The sequence below is a fragment of the Cotesia typhae genome, unplaced genomic scaffold (assembly GCF_013202065.1).
Source record: "Cotesia typhae breed Kobodo isofemale line unplaced genomic scaffold, CoteBio_Ctyphae contig_20, whole genome shotgun sequence".
NCBI classification, from domain to species: Eukaryota; Metazoa; Arthropoda; class Insecta; order Hymenoptera; family Braconidae; genus Cotesia; species Cotesia typhae.
This window is the reverse complement of record NW_027423725.1, coordinates 3,292,652-3,312,798: the sequence shown is the minus strand read 5'-3', so window position 1 is coordinate 3,312,798 and position 20,147 is coordinate 3,292,652. Positions and strand designations below refer to the sequence as shown.

General features: G+C 32.6%; 2 protein-coding genes across 2 annotated transcripts; both read right to left on the bottom strand.

The window, feature by feature from the left end:
- Positions 1–3,742: 3,742 nt before the first annotated feature.
- On the bottom strand, positions 3,743–5,923 carry LOC141538290 (uncharacterized). The gene is made up of 5 exons (XM_074259673.1): positions 5,700–5,923; positions 4,912–5,605; positions 4,332–4,759; positions 3,850–4,076; positions 3,743–3,768 (listed from the first exon to the last, which is right to left on the bottom strand). The coding sequence occupies exons 1-5, from the start codon at positions 5,921–5,923 to the stop codon at positions 3,743–3,745; spliced, it is 1,599 nt and encodes a 532-aa protein (XP_074115774.1).
- A 4,309-nt stretch (positions 5,924–10,232) lies between these two features.
- Positions 10,233–14,984, bottom strand: LOC141538289 (uncharacterized). Its single transcript, XM_074259672.1, has 5 exons — positions 14,862–14,984; positions 14,701–14,803; positions 14,380–14,631; positions 10,482–10,730; positions 10,233–10,387 (listed from the first exon to the last, which is right to left on the bottom strand). The coding sequence occupies exons 1-5, from the start codon at positions 14,982–14,984 to the stop codon at positions 10,233–10,235; spliced, it is 882 nt and encodes a 293-aa protein (XP_074115773.1).
- Positions 14,985–20,147: the final 5,163 nt, after the last annotated feature.

The following is a 20,147-nucleotide window of genomic DNA, read 5'->3' as shown; positions in this document are numbered from 1 at the left end:
GCAATGTATCATTAATTTTTAGATTAATACATTAGCCATACAATAAAATGGGGTGATGGTTATTTTCACCATGAACAAACACAAAATTAAATTTTTTCAAAAACCTTGCAAATAGGCCTTATTTTATTACGGTTGGGTAATAAGGCCTGCGGGTTATACATACTCGAAATAGTTATACTATATTTGATAAAATTGGTATTAGAGATCAATCATCACTTAAATTGAGCAACAATACTTTTTAAGATGTTGATAAAAATTAGAACAATGATTTTAAATTATTAAATATAAAATTATAAAAAATGTTTACCATTCATTCAAATCGTTTTTAGGAATTCTTCTGCGCTAATTTAGCATATGACGGATGATGAAATATAGAAGACAAGGAACATTGTATCGGGACTCTATAGACTTGTAGCGACATTTCTATGCTAGACGCTTCTACTAGAGAAGTCTTCAGCAGAAGCGGTTATTTTCAATAGCATTTCTATCACTTAGACCTTATTACCCCACAGACCTTATTACCCGCGGGTACTTTAATTAATAATTAAAAATTGTCATAAATTGTATCGAGCGATAATTTTTATTTTGGCATCCTTTGATGAAATTTCATAATTATTTAAAACAATTAAATTATTTGTTTTTATTTATACGTGGTGCTGTATAAATTACTCATAACCAATTACTTACCGGGGTACATACACAGAAATACACTTTTTAAGGAATTAATCACTCTATGAGATCTACAAATGCCACGATGACTACAACAATGAATAGATTTGTTCGCATCACACTGAAAAAATAGATTCAAATAATATAAATCAATAAATGATCAAAACTCTTTACTGAGATTTTTAAAATCAGTAGTAACTTACAATTTCTCCAAAATCAGGACAGCTTTCGAGAAGTTGATCTCGCGTCATAATAGTTGATGAAATATTTAAAATGTAGACTTTTATCACTAAGAGAGATATTATTATGATCATCGTTTAATAAGTCAAATTTGTTTTTTCTCGTGTTATACAATTGTTGTTTTGATCGATGGTAAAGTTTTTGTTTTATACGAATTGTATCGTAGGTGATTGCGTTTCATAACACTGCATCGAATGGACTTGAAATTTTTTAGTAGATATAAAGTTAAAATTATTTTTAGACGTCACAACTGTTGCCGTAACAATATTGTTACTTGGGAAAAAACAAAATTATTTTATTTTATTGCACATTAATTGTTTGTATTATCTGGATGTTAAGGCCACTTTTAAAAATTTCAACCACATGATTTAGACATTAAAATCAAAGTTAATCTCGTCCAATTAACTGCGTTATCAGCGTAAGCTTCGATAAATTGTAATTCATCGAAAAACAATAATGATTCGTGACCGATTTTTAACGAGTTTCTAACTATGACTAACTTCAAAACTTTCGTGTATTTTAATTCCCTGATTAAAAAAAAGTATTGAAACAAAGAAAAAAGTATTGAAAAGTATTGGTTTTCTAGTCAATCCAAATTTCAAAAACTAAAAGAATTTGTTCAAAAGAAAAAGATTTTATAAATTTTGCCAAATAAAATTTAATTATATTTTCTCTATGAAAGAAAAGAATTTTTGCAAAATTTAATTTGAGTAGGATTAAAATTCTTTTAAGGATTATATGTCTAAAAATTCTTTTGAAAAGTAATTTACGATATTGTAATTCAATTGTCAAATTTGAAGATATTTTAATTTAGAGAAAATAAAATAAAATATTTGATAAAGAAAAATTATATTGAGATAAATTTCAAAAACTAAAAGAATTTGTTCAAAAGAAAAAAGATTTTATAAATTTTGCCAAATAAAATTTAATTATATTTTCTCTATGAAAAAAAAAGGAATTTTTGTTAAATTTAATTTGAGTAGGATTAAAATTCTTTTGAAAAGTAATTATCAAAATTTCTCAAGTAAATTCTTCAAAAATGAGGAGTAAAGTTACCCGAGGTAGTCAAAATCGATAAGTATTTTAATCCTTATTGAAAGAAAAAATATTTCGACTTATTTCGACTACCGGGTTTGAATGTTATGATGATTATCTTTGGTACCCAAAGTAGCTGTGACTTGTAGAAGAAACTACCACAAGCTACTGGGTTTAGCTGAATGATAATGATTTTTTTTCTTTTTATCTGCTTTTTTTTCTTTTTTCTCTTTTTTTTTCTTTTCAAAAATTTTAAATAAAAAATAAATTAATGCTAAAATTTCAATTTCAAGGAAAATTAAAAGAAAGAAAATTTATCGACGCTCACTAAACGCAATTTTCTAAGTTAAAAAAAAAAAATTTCGAATAATAAAAAAAAACTTCTAATGATTGAATAATATGTTTTTAATTAATTAATTAAAAATTTATTACTCAACAACTTCCATTCTCTCTCTATGGGGTTTTTAAGAAGTTGGGCGCCAATGTAACAGTTTTACCTGCTCAGGTTGGCCCCTAATCAATTTTATAAATAAATAAACAAAACTAACAACAATATAATTATCAGGGCGCCACCAGGATTTTTAATCACGGTTCCTGGAACCGGTCTAGAGCTGAGAAATCTTATGTTAGGGTAGAGAGAGTGGAGGAAGGTGCTGTTGAATAATAAATAATTAATTAACAAGGTTGATCAACATTTATTAACAATAAAAAAAAACTTAACAGTGTTTGACTTAAAATTAGTTAACAAAATTCATTCACTCACACACTAACCACACTTAACAATATCTTATTCTCGACGAGCCCCTCCCGGCGTCTACCCGTCGATTTCTAACACGTGCCCCTTTCGGCGTCTACCCGATTACTAAACCAATAATCACCCGCACAGAGACGAATCATATACCGGGATCGTTGACTCGGCTCACAGGAGTAACAGCCCAATGACGAAACGTAGACCTAGATACTCCTGCAGCTTACACATGACCCACACTTGTCTCACACTAACACTACTGACTTGACTTTATGTGATTTTTATTTTATAAATTTTATTTTAACAAAATTGACTGTAATTAATTTTAATTAAATATTCCAATTAAATTATTCAATCATTAGTAATTTAATAAAACGATAATTTTCAATTAACAATCAATTTCTAACTAACTATTACAATTCTCAAATTCCAATTGTTAATTTTAATTCTATTAAAATATTAGATGGATTAAAATTCCTCAGTGACTTATAGTCATGGTCTTAACTTATGGTCTAAATGGTCTAAATTATCCGAGTATCTCGCACGAGAGATTGCGAAGGTAGTATCACTACTTCTGTGTCTTTGACCACAAGTTCAGAGCTTTAAAAAAAAAAATAACACTATCATCGCCTGGTTACCGTGACGCTCTCTTGTAACTATTTACTTATTCGTATAAAGATTTCCCATTTTTATTATTTTACTTGAACAGAAGGGTGGGCGTATATGGGTGGGAATCTCTCGTGCGAGACACTCGGATAATTTAGATCAAACTTCGCCGGCCTTCGGCCGGCTCGTAAGATCTTACAATTATCCTTCGTGTCTCGCACTTCGAGATTACGAAGGTAGCTGTTTAGAGCAAACATTTTCTTCATTTCAATGTTATTTATTGAATTAATACAGAGTAAAATGAAAAAATGGGCTAATAATTGCTCCAATGAAACATAACATTAATAGTTTTACAATAATTAGAGTAATAACGATGAATTAATTATAATACGTAATTTAGTAATGCAAGTCATTAAATAATAATAGTTAATTATAAAAATACATTTAACCAGACGTACTAGGTGTTAAAACTGACATTGCAAATTTATTATTGTCAATTTTTATTTGCTGTTGATAAAAATCAGCAAAAACTTTTGAATTTAAAGACCAACCGGCCACTTTTTTAATTTCTTCGATGCTAACACCTTTCTCATAAGCTTTGGAGGTTGAAGCATGACGCGTAGAATGTGCAGTAAATCTTTTATCTACACCTAATTCTTCCAAAGTCGTTTTTATCCACCGGCTGATTGTCTCACTTTTAACTGCCTTGTGGGGTTTGTTAAAAGAAATAAACAGTGAGTCAATATTTCCTCGGAGACCACTTGTCATCATTAAATATCTATTTAAAGTTTGTGCGATACACAATTCAGGCCTATCTTGGAAGAAAGGAAACTTCAGTACAGGTTGTGGAGCCCCAGGTCGAGAAGTTTTAATTTGATTTGGAATACGTATTTCAATTTTAGACTCTAAATTAATAATATTAGAAATTTGAATATTTGCTAGCGTCTGAGAACGATAAGCGGTACCTAATGCTAATAATACTACAAGTTTATTTGTTAATTTTTTCAAAGTTAACTCTTCGAGCGGAAACCACGTTGTTAATTTATTTAAAGCTGGATCCACGTCCCACGTAGACTCGTACTTCGGAAAGCTAGGCCTTATCTTCGAAGATCCTTTAATAAATCGACTTATCAGCTGATTATTTGTAATATCCTCACTGGAGATTAATGACAATGCCGCTCTTGCAGAATTCAGTGTACTATATCCAATACCACTACTGAACCTTTCTGATAAAAACTTCAAAACTTTTTCCACTGATACAGCATATGGATCTTCATCATTTTCTTGATTCCATCGCCACCAGAGCTTCAGAGTCCCATTATAATTTTTTAGGGTTGATTCTGCCAAAGAAGCAATTGAAATGTTAATTGCTTCTTTAGGTGTTCCTTTTATTAATAGTGCCTGGCTGATAACCTGGCGGCAACCAGGGTAAGCTTCGTCGCTAGTGGATGTTGACGTGTTCTATAGGGAGAAATTAAAATATTAGCATCTAATTCAAAACAGATCCAATTTCCTACTGATAATTTTGTGAAGGCTAGGAACCAAACTTGAGTTGGTCAGTAAGGTACAACTAAGATACCTTCTGCCTTGTCATCCCTAATTTTTTTAATTACTTTAGTGATTACCGAAAAAGGTGGAAAGGCATAAAACATCCAATTAGACCAGCAGATCGTAAATGCATCAAATGCGAAAGCCTCGGGGTCTCTTTTCCAGGAGCAATAAATTGTACATTTAGTATTTATTCGTGAAGCAAATAAATCTATTTCTAAATTTCCAAATTTCTTTGTAATCATTTCAAATGCATAGTTTGCAAGTTCCCACTCAGTATCTGAATTATCAATGCGTGAGGAATAGTCTGCCTCAACATTTTCCTCTGAGGGAATGTACGAAGCGTAAACCCATAACCGACGAACCTCACACCAATTCCACAGCTCGCAAGCTAACTCATGAAGAGCAGAATAACGGACACCTCCCATCTTATTAATATAGGCCAATGTCGTAGTATTATCTACCATAAGTAAAACATCGGTATCCCTTAGATCAGACGCGAAGCACTTTAGTGCCAATAAAGCCGCCTTAAGTTCTAAATGATTGATATGAAGATTTCTCTCATCTTGACTCCACAGACCGTTGGCAGACTCACCATCGCAGAAAGCACCCCATCCAGACAATGAAAAATCAGAATAAATTATCTTCTCGTAACTAGTATTCCTCACTTTCCTACTTGCCTTTGGCAAAACCTTCAACCACCAATCCCAATCCTTTAGAGTATACTTTGGTACTGACATGAAAGCATCGAAAACAACCCTGATTATTATTTAAGGCCTGAATTTTTGCTCTTTCAAACAATCGACGGTGTAATAGGCTGTACTCAACTGCAGGACAGCAAGCCACCACCGACCCAACAACCTTGGCAAAATCACGAATTTTCAACATCTTTTTCCCCTTAAGATTCTCAATCTGTTTTTGTATCGCGAACTTTTTCTCCTGTGGAAGCTCAATTCTCATTGTATTTGAATCTAAGATGAATCCTAAATACTTACACTTTTTCTCAGGCACCAATTTAGACTTATCATGGTTAATGATAAATCCTAAACTTTCCAGGAACTCGATGGTCTGAGTCATATTTTTGCTACACTCCTCAACCGATCGGCCTAAACATAAAAAATCATCTAGATACACTACTGAGAGCCAACCTTTTAAACGTAAATAATTAATTACTGGCTTCAACAATTTTGTAAAAGTTAATGGACACGAACATAAACCAAAAGGCAAACAAACGAATTCATAGATCTTGTCATTAAAATTAAACCTCAAAAATTTTCGATGTGGTTTCCACACTGAGATCAAAAAATAAGCATCTTTCAGGTCGATCGTGCCCATCAAAATATCCTTTTCTAAGAGACTACATGCTGACCTGAGATCTTCGAGCTTAAAATGTTCGATATTGATAAAAGTATTCAACGCCTTTAAATTTAAAATGAATCTTTGCTGGCCATCTGGCTTGGGAACAAGAAAAAACGGCGAAAGGAACTGATCTGGCACTTCCTGACACTTCGTGATTGCGCCTATTGAAAGCATTCTATTAATTTCTGACTGGATAAATACTGAATCTTGTTCCGATCATACTCTGGATGGTGGAGCGTAACTCTATTCAGGGGTTGACTCAAACGGTAATTTATAACCTTCGACTGTTTGGATGACAAACTTGTCCTCAGTTATTAATTCCCAAGCCTTAACAAAATATTTCAGACGACCCGCATAAGTACTTACATTACACTGCAAGGCTAATGTTTCTGTGAGCGCTGATTCTGTTGGCGATATTGGTTTGACTTTGGATAGCTCGATTGTTTCTGTGGAAATCTGGAAGTCAGTGGTTTTCTCGCTGGTGCTGTCTTCCCGCTCGTCGGAACCACTGACTTCTTTTGACTCGACGAGCCCCTCGCATTTAAATAATTTGGAGCAACAAACGGTTTTTTAGTAGGAACTGATTTCATCTCCTCGCCTACTTTACCAATAGCCTTGATTTCTTTAACTTTATCTACCAACTTTTCCCCAAACAAATAGTTATCTGTTTCTCTTTTTTCCAGTGCCGTAGCCCATTGCTTAGATAAAGTAGGCAGGATACACGCTTTACGCGCAACTGTTTGAGATCTGTGGATCTCAATTAACATCTTTGCAGCGTCCCAGACTTGCTCCAAATTTTTTACATGTTCCGGTTCCCGCAGAGGAGCTAGCGACTGGATTACTGGAGCCAAAGCAGATAAAGCAGATCCCGCCAGCTTTTGTGTTGCGCCAAAATACGTGTCCCTCTTAAGAGCCGACTCTTTCAAATTTACCGACACTTCATCATTTAAGATCGGTGGTTCGAATGATAATTTACCCTTCCTAGGGTATTTTTTAAACAAGGATTCTTTTATCTCTTTTCTTAGTCCATCCGACAAATATTTTTTCCAACGTTTTGCGACGCTGGAATGTAAACTCAATTCAGGCTCCTTTTGTTCAGGTTCTTCCCCGAAAATGCGCAAACCATCTGCACCCAACTCCCACGGAGTCTCGACTTCCTCCGACGTTGTTGATTCTTTAACAGGTTGATTAAAAAAAAAACAATTGTTAGTAAAGTAAATTTCAATTATGTAAAGAAACGGTAACAATGACATTTAAGTAAGTTCTTAATTGAGATTTTTATGTTTGTTTTAATAATTCAAATCTTTGTATGATAATTTTATAATATATTTATTAAATTGAATTCATTTTCTTATATTATAACTTCAACCCCTTCCCATAAAGCTTCAGATCCTTATCTATTAGCCTAACGGCTAGGATAAAAATAATTAAATTTTAGTTGCATTTTCGACGTAACATCACGGACTTAATCCCCAAAACTACTAAATTTCCTCACGACATAAAATAATTTTACAATATAAATTAATTTCGATCATTTTCCACTATATATTATTTTCAATAATTAATTCTTAATAATTTTCTACTCGTTTTATCAATTATAAAAAATTCGGCACAGGTCGAAATATTCAATTTTTATTTGCTAGAACATTCGCCAGCTAAGTTTTGCTTGACCTTGGGTATTGGAATTTACTGCGACACAAAAACTGACGCTTGACCATAATTCCACGAATAAAAATTTGTCGATTTTTTTCAATGACAAAAATCAATCAATTTTACTAAGTTAATTATTATAAAAATAAATTTAACGAATTTTCAGATGTTAATTAATTGATTGATAATTTTTAGTTATGATCCTCGGGTATAAACCCCCATAAAAATCACTAAATCCAAAACTAGCAAATGTTCCTCTATTAATTTATTAATAAAATTTTATATATGTAAAAAGAGAAGAGGAATGATAAACCGAGTACAAACCGCGGTCTATCTTCCACCCACGGAATGAAATAAGGTACCTGAGTATTAGACTTAAATTCCTGTTCACGATGTCTCTCTGACCTGGTGAATTCTCCGGGTATTCGTTGTTTTGTTTTCTTTCACTCCGGGGATCCGTCTTCACTTCAAATTTCAGTTTCCTATAACAGTAAAACAGTTAGAAATATTGCCTCCAAGATTGAAAAGACAATCTTGATAAATTTTCATCGCAGCGTTCCAAAATTTACGTGCGAATGTTTAATTACCTGTTTTCTGATGAGTAGTGACCGGTGCGGTTGACTATCAAACCTCTTCTGATTTTCTCACACGCCGGCTCCCGAGTACTTACCCATTTTACCCTCCTCTTAATTACTACACGGAAGGCCCCGAAGATCGGGGCGCGCCAGTGCTGAGTCGACTAATTATCAACCTCTGGCGACTTATCGATTTAGGGTAATTTACCCTGTTACAATGTTTTAGAGCTCGAGAGAGCTCAAAAACGTAAGAAGTGAAGTTTTGAGAGCTTAAGTATAGAATAAGCTGGAAGTTGCAGGGGTAGCCTTTAGGGTCAACCGTTTTCAAATTTTTTTTTATTTATTTAAAAAGCAAAATGTTTTTTAAAAATTTCATAAGTATTGAAACTACCCGTGTAAAAAAAAAGTTTCCTGAAAAGTTTCGGAATAGTTCCTGGTCCGGAACGTTCCTACGATAAGACAATCCGGAACATCCCCGGAACACTTTTGCAAAACTCTCGAAACAGTTCTGGAACATCCCATGGAATACTTCTGGAACACCTCGGGAATATTTCCGGCAGATTTAAAGAATATCGCTGGAATACTTCCAGAATAAATTGGGAATACTGCCGGAACATCTCCGGTACACTTTTGGACCATGTCCGAAATATTTCTAGAAAATTCTTGGAATACTTCTGGAACAAATCGGGAATAGTTACAGAGAGAGATGTTCCTGGAATATTCTAAGCGTGTCCCCGATGTATACCTAGTATAATGTTTAAGTATTCCGGATTTGTTCCAGAAGAATTCCAGAAATGTTCGATAAGGATGCCGGAGATGTTCCGGAACTATTCTCGATTTATTTTGAAAGAAATCCAGATATAATCCAGACGTTTACCGAAAATGTTCCAGAAGTATTCGAGAGATGTTCCAGGAATATTTCAATCACTTCCCCGATGTGTTTCCAATATATTTTGTAAATATTCCTGATTTCTTCTGGAAGTATTCCAGGGATGTGCCGGAAGTATTCCAGTAATTTTCCAGAAGTATTTCGGGAATGTTCCAGGAGTGTATCGCAGATGTTCCGGAAGTATTCCCAATTAATTCTAGAAGTCTTCCAGCAATATTTTATCAATCTGCCGGAGATTTTCCTGAGATGTTCCTGAAGCGTTCCATGGATGTTCCAAAACTGTTTCGAGAACATTGCAAAAGTATTCCGGGGATTTTTCGGATTGTCTTATCATAGGAACGTTCCAAACCAGGAACTATTTCGTAACTTTTCAGGAACCTTTTTTTTTACACGGGTAGTGCTTTTTCAGGACACGTATCTCTAAATATTGTTCTACAAGTGCGATAAAAATAAATAAAGACAATTTTAGTTCAAGAAACCGGTTGACTTGTTGTTAGGCGAGTGTAGAGCACAACCTCATTCGCTTCGCTTATAAGGCGTGCAATAGGTAGGAAAAATTATATGCTAGAGGCTATAGAAAATTTCAATTTAAAATCTTGTTCAAGAATGGAAATTAAAGCTTATTTTGCTAGTTTTTACAAGTATTTTGCAGAAACTGAAAAAGTGATTCGAAAGGGAAAAAAAGGTAATAAAATGTAGTGAATTAACTCTATTAAGTCGAATGATGTAACTGATATAATAAATACGAAGAATCGTTGGTCCTATAACTTTTTTTTTAAACTCAAAAATTCTTAATAAAAATCAGTATTCAAAATTATACTGACATAGAAAATAAGCAACATAATTTTTTTAATTGAATATACAAATGTATTAAAATACAAATGTATTACAAATGCTGCATTTCAACGATTAACTAGTACCCATTTATCAACTGTGGCGGCTTGCGACATTCTTCAGGACCTAACATCAAGTAGTTCTCTTCACAAATACATCTTTTATGAAGTGAACATACTGCGTGTAATACTTCACTACAGTCCTCATCGCTATTACATAATTTACCTAATTTCACTGAAACAAAAATTCTATTTTTTAGCAGTGATATCTAACTATCAGAGGAAAAAAAATTCATTAATTTAAAGTAAATATAAATGGTCTTACTTACATTTGATGCAATGAGTGATATGTACAGCCCTATAATCAGATTTGCATCGACATCTGTTTTTGAAACAAACAGAATTATCTACTGCGCATCGCTCATCGCTCCAGCAAAATTCATCCAACATTGGCATACACTTCGAATTATTGATAAGACGGTGGTTGTCTTTGCAAACGCACTTTTTACCCACCGAGCAGCCAACATGCAGGATGTCGTTGCAATCGATGTCTGTAGCACATCTTGCTCCGATTGAAGCTAAGATACAATAGCATTATTAATTTCATTTAGTGCAAAAGGTAATGGACTTTTCTCCACAATTTTATTGATTTCAAGAAAAATCTCTGAAAATTTTACAAGCATTTTGCCTTACATTTTCTAATCTTTGATATCAATACGTGTTTACACTGAGAAAAAAATGCACACGGCGAAAAGAATATAGGGATTTTTCCTAGTTTTGCATAGGATCAAATTCCTATGTTGACATAGAATTTTTTTCAAAGTTAACATGGGAATTTTTTCTTTATGAACATGATGGAAATATCCATGTCACATGGAAAAAATTTATTTATCACTAAAATTTATGTAACTTAATTTAATAATTACAAATTTACGGAACAATTTTCTCATTCGAGCAATTTCAGATAATTTAAAAGTGAAACAGTGATATACAGTCGGTTTGTGATAAAAAAATTGAAGGACATTTTTTTCAAATTTTGCTTTATATTTCGAAAAAATTAAAAATCCAACAGATTATGGACGGTGTGGCTTAAATTGCCATAACTTTTTCAAAAATTGATTTATCGGGACGTTTTTTTTTCAAAATTTTTTTTATTAAATGTTCTTTTTGGGAAAAAATAGAAAAAAATTATTCAAACCTATCTTCATCGTTATTTTTTAGATTTTTCAAAAAAACTCCGAATTTCTCAATGATAAACATGTTCAATTTTTTTTTTCTTTCTTTCATATAGAACTTTGACATTTTCTAAAAATATCCTGATAATTTCAAAATGGTGTTTTTTCGATTTTCATTTTTTTTCAATTGAAAAAAAATTTTTTTTTATAACGCCTGGATTGAAAGTTCGATTTTCAATTGTAATTTTAGGAATGAAAGTGCCACATTGCTTCCCGGCCAAATGACGAATTAATTTAGAGCGCATGTGTCAACTTTCATCCCCATGCAATTATATATATTTTTTAGTTTATGATTTATACTTAAATTAATAAATCAATAATATTTACACGTATACGTACCTTTTATAACTAAATAGAGTAAGAATATTGGCTGAAAAAAATTAATATTTTATTTTTTAATAAAACGAATTAATTATAATAAAATTATACAACATGTAATTGATTTATCAATGGCAAATAATTTGAATTTGCATTAAATGTAAATAAACTTAGTAATTAATGATCATAACAGAAGCGGTGTAAAATTTTAAGAATTAACATCAAATTAAACATTGGCAAAGAAATTAATCATTTTTTTTGTCTTGACAGCTGCAATAATAATTTTTGTTTATTATAACTTTGTTGATGGTATTTTTTTCCATTTTGACGAATGATGAATAGACAGTGATATCATTAGCATCATCATTCTCAATTTCTGCTGCATTCGAATTATTGTTAGCAATTTGTGGTTTCGAACGACGAGTCTTTGGCTTCTTGTTAGCATTGATATTTTCAAGTTCTTGCAAATAACGGCGATTATGTTCATCGATTTGAGGCGATGATTTTGTTGTTGGTATATTTTTCGGTTTCGCGGTTGCTGAACTATCGACATCATTATGTTCAGTAGATGGCAACGGAGATGAATTTTCATTGACTTCGAAATTCTCATTGGATTCAATAGGGACAAAAGAATCGTTATCAGGTAAATCGGTCGACATTTTTTCATGAGGTTCCCCTGGTCTTGCGTCTTTGAATTGAGGTAAAGGTGTTTGAATAGCAGTAGATGTAGATGGTGAGCTGTGATCTGAACTAATTAATTTCTGGTACAGTTTTTGTCGATTTGCCAGTGAATTTTCAACATATCCTTCGGCGGTTGTACTTGATCGCCATCCGCCAAGTTGTTTGACAGCTGTTATATTTGCCCCAGAGTTCGCCAGTATTGTTGCGGCCGAACGTCGGAAACAGTGGCCGGTGTAGGTCTCCGGATTCTCCAATCGTAAACAAATAGCTACGATTTTCGGTACTTCGCTGATCTTATTCTTACCGATTACCTGACAAGTACACTTTCCCTTTTGATAGTTGATGAAAAATCTTCTCGTGTCGATGTCTTTCGGGCGTAGATCCATGTATTTTTTAACAGTTGCATAATACTCTTTGCCAATGACAAAAGTCCGAAGATGATTGTTTTTATAATCTTTAATTTTCACGATTAATTGGTTTCCAGTATCTTCGATACCTTGGACATTTATTTGACAAAATTCATTTGATCTCAATGCTCCAAAAATTCCAAAAATGAGAATGACCTGTAATTAAAAATATTAATTAATATAAATACTTTGGGGATAATATATGCTTTAAAAATAAAAAAACAATACTTCATTATAACAATTAAATTTAAGTTGTAAATATTTTTATCTATATTTTACTTACTTTTTTGATATAAGTAGATTAAATCATCGAAATTGTTCAAAAAATTATTTATTTGAGATAAAGTAAAAACTTGAGCTTTTTCCGATTGATCATCTGAACTCATTGTGATTTTTACACTTAATTATTTAAAAAAAAAATTAATATATAAACTTATTGCATTTTATAAATTAAATTGATGTGTTTATTCTGGGGTCATGAGAACTAAATAAACATTATATTGTTTAGTTACGCGTTGCTAGGATACGCAACATCATCGAGAAAATTGATTGTACGAGTAAACTAATTTTAAAACCTAATAATTACTATTTTATCTGTTTTAATTTCAACCGAACTTTCAATCCTAACGTTATAAAAAATTGTATACGTTACACGGGAGGGAATTGAGACATCGCAACCTCGGATTTTTATTCCCCTCGCCTTCGGCTCGGGGAACAAAAATCTGGGTTGCAATGTCTCATTTCCCTTCCTAGCAACGTAATATACTATTTTCATGTCATAAATGAATTTTTCTTATGGCACATGGATATTTCTATCATATTAATAAAGAAAAAATTCCTGTGTTACCGTTAGAAAAATTACTATGTTAACATTAGAAAAATTCCTATGTTAAAATTGGAAAAAGTCCTATGCAAAAATCGGGAAAATCCCTATTTTTTTTTTCGCCGTGCATAGTCGCCCGATTCGAAATTTAAATAGTAGATTCAACGCATTGAACGTTTAAATCATAGGTTGAGCGTATTAAATGTTGAAAACGTAGGATCAACGTATTGAACGTTAAAATCATCATTTGAACGTAATGGATGTTAAAAACGTATGTTGAACGTACCCAACGTATTGTTAATATGAAGAGAACCAATAATGGGTGAAAATAGTAATATTAAAACTACTCAAATCAGTACAACTAGTAATTAGTACAACTTGAAACATTTTCTTAATGCAACAAATAAATTTGTTACTATAATTATACTTGTTTGTTACCACAACATATTTTTCAGTTATCCCGTCATTTGTTATTTCAATAAAATCGTTTTATGCGTTTAGTTTCTCGAACTATGTATTAGTTGAAGTAACTACTGATAAATAATTACATAATAGTTATTTTCGATACACATCCACAAAAGTAGGTATTTTGGTAAGCTTGAAGTGACATCACGAGGCTGAGATTATGGGCGCATTCTCAACAAAACTGAGGACGTTTTTCTACCGTCAAGCGAAGCGATTTCAGAGAACCATGTTTTTTCTCTCAGTGAATTTTTTTGATTTTTTCTTGAATCGTGTTTATTTAATCCAAAAAATAACTTACTGCGTGAACATTGTTTTGGTGACGTCGCAATGAATTTTTCTTCGCATTGGCATTTATTTTCAACACAAACTGCATGTGGTACTATGCACTCGACATCGCGTTTACAATTTCCACCGAGGAGTAGCACACATCTCTCATTCCATTCTAATAGACCATAACCCGGCAAGCACGAGCATTGATAAGAATTACTGCAAACAGCGTAATCCAGCCTCAAACAGTCAACATCGTTTGTACAATATTCCCCTACGATTGCTAGAAATAATTAATACTTGAGTTAATTGATTTATACAACAGGCATTACAAGTGCTAATTTTTTATTACCCCGTGATTGACGCTTGAATACAGTTTTACCAGAGCTCTGTGATTCAGTAGATCTGCATAAGCTGAAATCATTGCAGCACGTCAAAAAACTTGTTGGATCGCACTGGAAAAATCATTTTGTGAAAAAATAATCAACGAGAATTTTCAAACTATCAACTTACAATAGTTCCTAATTCGCAACAGCCTTTGAGAAGTATTTCTTCAATCAATTTAATGTTCGATAATGAAGCACGAGAAAGGTAGGCATTGATCACGAGCAAAATTATAATTACGTTGATCTTCATTTCAAAGAATGAAAGAATTTTTTTTTTTTTATTTTTATTTCGAAACGTTTATTTTCCAAATTTTTTTATGTGCGGCTTTGTTCTAGAACACTATATAATTGATGATTTAAGTGCTTCATTCGACTTACAGTTCAAAGTATTTTTAGACTTAACAACCCGAAGTATCAAAATAAATAGGTCATAAAAAAGACACAATTATTATTATCCGATTTTACATGCCTTCAGCGCGAAGCGCGTAGGTATGCTCTACTATCGCTTAAAAATCGTGATTTTCATAATTCAAACGAAGAAAATTATTCATGAAAAGCATATTGAGATAAATAATAATAACTGCAGAACACATTAAAAAAAATTTCTGATCATTGATATAAGATTTCTCAGGAAAAACTCGTTTTTCTGACGAATTAAATGAATATATGAGAGCGTGGTATTCACAGAAGCACTGGGCTTGATAACACTACAATTTTGTCAAAAATCATTTTTACGAATGAATTTTTTTTTGTTTTGTACCTTAGGGAATTCGCTAAAACCCTTGTGAAAATTTGGTGTCAAAATAATTTCGTTTCAATACAGTTAATTTTTTTCGACTGTAAGTTCAGTGACTTTTTCTGAAATTTCGGCAGCCATATATATTATTTTTCATAAAATAGGATTGAAATAACTATAAACAAGCAGAAATTATATACACATGATGGTACACAGAAAAAAAAAAATTAGGAATACGGTAAACCCTAAAGGCCATCCGTGCAACTTCCCGCTAATTCCATGCCTAGGTGCATAAAACTGCACTAATGATGTTTTTGAGCTCTTCGAGCTAAAAAAAAACAATTTCTGTGTTATTTTGAGCTCTTCAAGCTTAAACGTCTGATAGAAGTATCATAGAACAATATTATTTAAATTTTCAAACCACACTAACTTTTCAATAAATCAACCGATTTTCACGCGGTTGGCAGGGTTTGACGCAATTTTTTTAGTTTTATGATGAATCTTCAAGTTTGAATTGATAAAACTTTAGAGGAAATTTGGAGTAATTCCAAACAAACACTTTTTTTTGTTCATGATATTTCTTGAACTAATTGGCCAATTTTGACCGGCTTGACGGCGATCGACGTAATTTTTTCATGCTAATAGCTGATTAGTTTTTGAAATCGATCAGTGCAGCCGTTTAAAATTTATTCCAAAAAATGTCGGAGTTATGTTAAAAAAACACTTGTTTCCGAATATTTTATCGAGAATATCTCTCGAACTAATCAACCGATTTCTACATTTATGGCGGCGATCGACGAGATTTTTTAAGCTCTAAAAATTATTCTTCATCATCAAAAGCGATCCGAGAAGAAATAACGAAGCTATGTCAAAAAAACACTTTTTTCGATTTTCTTTCGTTCACGATATCTCTCGAACGAATCAACCGATTTTGACCGGATTAGCGATGATCGGCGTGGTTTTTCAAGCTCGAAGGCGAATTAGTTTTAGAAGTTGATCGATGGAGCCGTTTAAAAGATATTTCAAAAAAAACACTTTCAAAAATGATTTTTTTCTTATTTTTTTTGAGATTTTTCAAGATTTCTTAAAATCTATCCGTCTGAATCGGTTCAAATTCTCAGGAAATCACCGTTTATTTTTAATTATTTGAGGTGATAAATGACTTAGGCACGTTCTCCACGGATACGACGAGCCAATTGAATATCCTTGGGCATGATGGTGACACGTTTAGCGTGGATAACGCAAAGGTTAGTATCTTCAAAGAGACCAACGAAGTAAGCCTCGCTGGCTTCTTGGAGGGCCATCACTGCGGAGCTCTGGAATAAGTTCGAGGGAACTCTTTAGAACAGCGGTTAGTTCGTTCCGATCGGTTAAGTCGTTCAAAAGTTATAAACGAGTTACATAGTCTCACACAGTCACACACACACACACACACACACACACACACACACACACACACACACACACACACACACACACACACACACACACACACACACACACACACACACACAGCTTGATTGATTGATTGATTGATTGATAGTTTATTAATGCCAAGGCACAAGCCAAATGGCAATTTTAAATACAATATGATTTACAAATACAATAATAATAGAAAAATTATATAAGTACATAAACTATAATAAAATCTAATATAAAAATTTATATTTATTTTATCTGATTCAACTAACATACTCAATAAATTATTCAATTAATAACAGCTGATAAAAGAACAAAGTTGGAGAATTTAACACTTAGAATCTAACAGTAATTATCAGAGAACTTATCACTTTACAATAACAAAATTAATAATCCAAATTCAACAAATGGTCAAAAATTTTATTTTTGAACACTTCAAGACTAGATGAGTTTACAATCTCTTCAGGCAGTTTTAGTTGAGCTATTAGTTGAATCAGTTGACTGTTAATCTAGTTTAGTGAGATCAGAAACACATTTAATTTTAATTATTTCAGAGCCATTTTCTCTTTTAGCAAAAATTTGTCCACTTGTCACCCAGACATACTTGATCTTTTTAACTTAGCCTTTTCTTTAGTTTGTAAAAGTAATTTATGTGTCTCTGGTAATAAAAATTCATTGACGTATATAGCAAATGTGGAATTTTGATCAACATAGTCCGGAAACACAATTTTAGTCAAAAGATTTTTGACTTGCGTTTCGAACTTATAATGAAATCACGTACTCGAGAAGACTTCAAATCAATAATGTAGGAATGATAGGTAGTCTTATGTTGTTTAGATCTATCTTTATTTACAAATTTACGAACACTCAAAACATCGCTGACCAAATGTGGTAACTCTAGAGCATTTAAAACAGCGGACGGAATTTCAGAAGGTGATAGTTTATCAGCCACTAAATCAGGAATACCTGAGATTACCAACTCAGTAGTACTTCCTAATAGAGATGAAGTAGATGAAGCTACACTGTTTTCAAGAGTAACTAGTTTGCTCAGATCAGCTAGTTTATTATGCATTATATTCATGTTAGTTTTACTGTCTTCTTTTAATTTTTTGATGTCTAAGTTTAATTTCGAAATTGAATCAGCATTTATTTTAACATTTTCCTTAACTTCCGAAAGGTCAGACACAGTAGCAGCTTGCGAATCTTTGAGGTCAGCGATTTGCGTACTAAGTTCCTCAAGTTTCTTATTTACCAACATGTTGGATGATAAAAACTGTTCCATCATAGCTGTCATCTTATCGTCAAGCGACTTTTCAGACCAATTTGAAGGTAGCTGGGCCATTGTTGGAGGTGTGATAGGTGAATGAAACACTGAGTCTGGACCAATCGATATCGGTGTATTTGGTGTGACAGGTGATTTCAATGAGGTTGATACACGAGCTGTTGATAAACGAACAAGTGAGGTAGATCCGCGAGCTTTAAATGTATGATCAAGAGGAGAAGAGCTGGCAGATTTGAAACTGAAAACTGAAGAGGTATTAGAGCTAGTAGATTTTATCGAGGCAAGTCTTGTTTTTGTTTCTAAATTTCCCAGGAGATAGTTAAATTGTTTTCTGCAACAATCAGTCAGCGGCCTGTTTTTTACATAATCTCGTGCACAACCAGGATGAAAATGCTGTTGACAAGTGTTACAAATAACAGATGATTTAACAGGTCTCTTGCATTTAATACATGTGTCAGGCACCAATGGCATAACCAGAAGATTGAAAGTAAAATTAACCTTCTCAGTACACTCACTATTGGTGCTTTGTAAATTCTCAAGTCATAACAATTAAATGGTCAGAAAGAATTTGATAGAACTTTACCGACAAGTTATCACTGATAGAAGGTAAAGTAAATGGTAAATCACTAGGTAATTAGCCAGTCATGAATAGTGTCACTTAAACCTCCTTGTTGCACACACTGTAGATCAACAGAGTAGTTATCAAATAGATGATATTTTTCAGAACTGGTAAACTTCAAGTGAGAGTTGACATCAACTGACGCTAATTTAGCTAACAATCCACTGTACACTAAAACCACTGTCAACTTAACCTCTTCAATGATGAGTAATTTATATTTAATTATTTTTCAATCCACAGCGAACACATAAGGAAAATTTATATGTCAATCTGCAGATTGCAATTTGTTGCTTGCAATATTTCTGAAACAAAAAATGCCCGGAGGCAATTTACAGCAGAAAAATGTTGCAAAAACAGAGCAAAAAATTAGCGTGTTTATGTACTTACAGAGAGAGAGAGAGAGAGAGAGAGAGAGAGAGAGAGAATATTTAAAAGCTACGGCGCTACGTTGATTCGATCTTGCTCGGATTTCGCGAACAAAACAAACAACTAAGCAGACATATATGTATATGCATTTAATATATACGAACATAAAAAAAATGTATGAGAAACACAATGTAGATAGAGGGCGTATATAAGTACGCAAGAATGAGAGAACGGGAAAATAAAAAGTATCTCTGGTCTTTGGGCTTGGGTGGATGAGGAAGAGTTTAAGTTTAAAAATAATAATAATAAGAAGGACTACCTTACATTACTGTGATCGCTAATCCGTGGATCTCGAGTTCATGACCCGAATAATAATACAATATATTAGTGTAATATTGTGAAGTGGCAGTATAGAGATGAATATCGCGATTCAACGTTTTCTTGCACTCCTACCGATATTCCCCTTTTTACTGCGAGTGCACATACTCCTCCAGAACCATATAAACGTGCTCGATCGCTAAAGTTCTTTTGGGTCACAGTCGATCCATTGTTTTTAGTGTGTCTATATGAAAACAAAACTCCCGTCTACAATTTATCATTTTTTTTAGATTTATTGTTCGTTACTTTCGTCAAAAATTGAAACTTTGAAAAAATTATTTCTTCTCAAAATTTAAGAAAAAATTTTTTAATTGTACTGAATTTTTAAATATTTAAGTTCAGGATTTCTTCATATTTTTATCGAGTCGGATATAAATATTATAACAATTACATGTTCATTTTTTTCATCTGTAATTTTGCGAAAAATAGACTAAATTGAAATTTTTTTATTTCATAATTTTTGTTTTCAAGTATACCATCACAAAAAGACTAAAAACTAAATTTGTTAGCAATGCTACTATAACAGATCTAGAATTTAAGATAAAATTTAATTTTTTTAACTAGTAACTGATCAATTTAATTGGATATTTTTTGTGAAAAACTCATAAAAAAG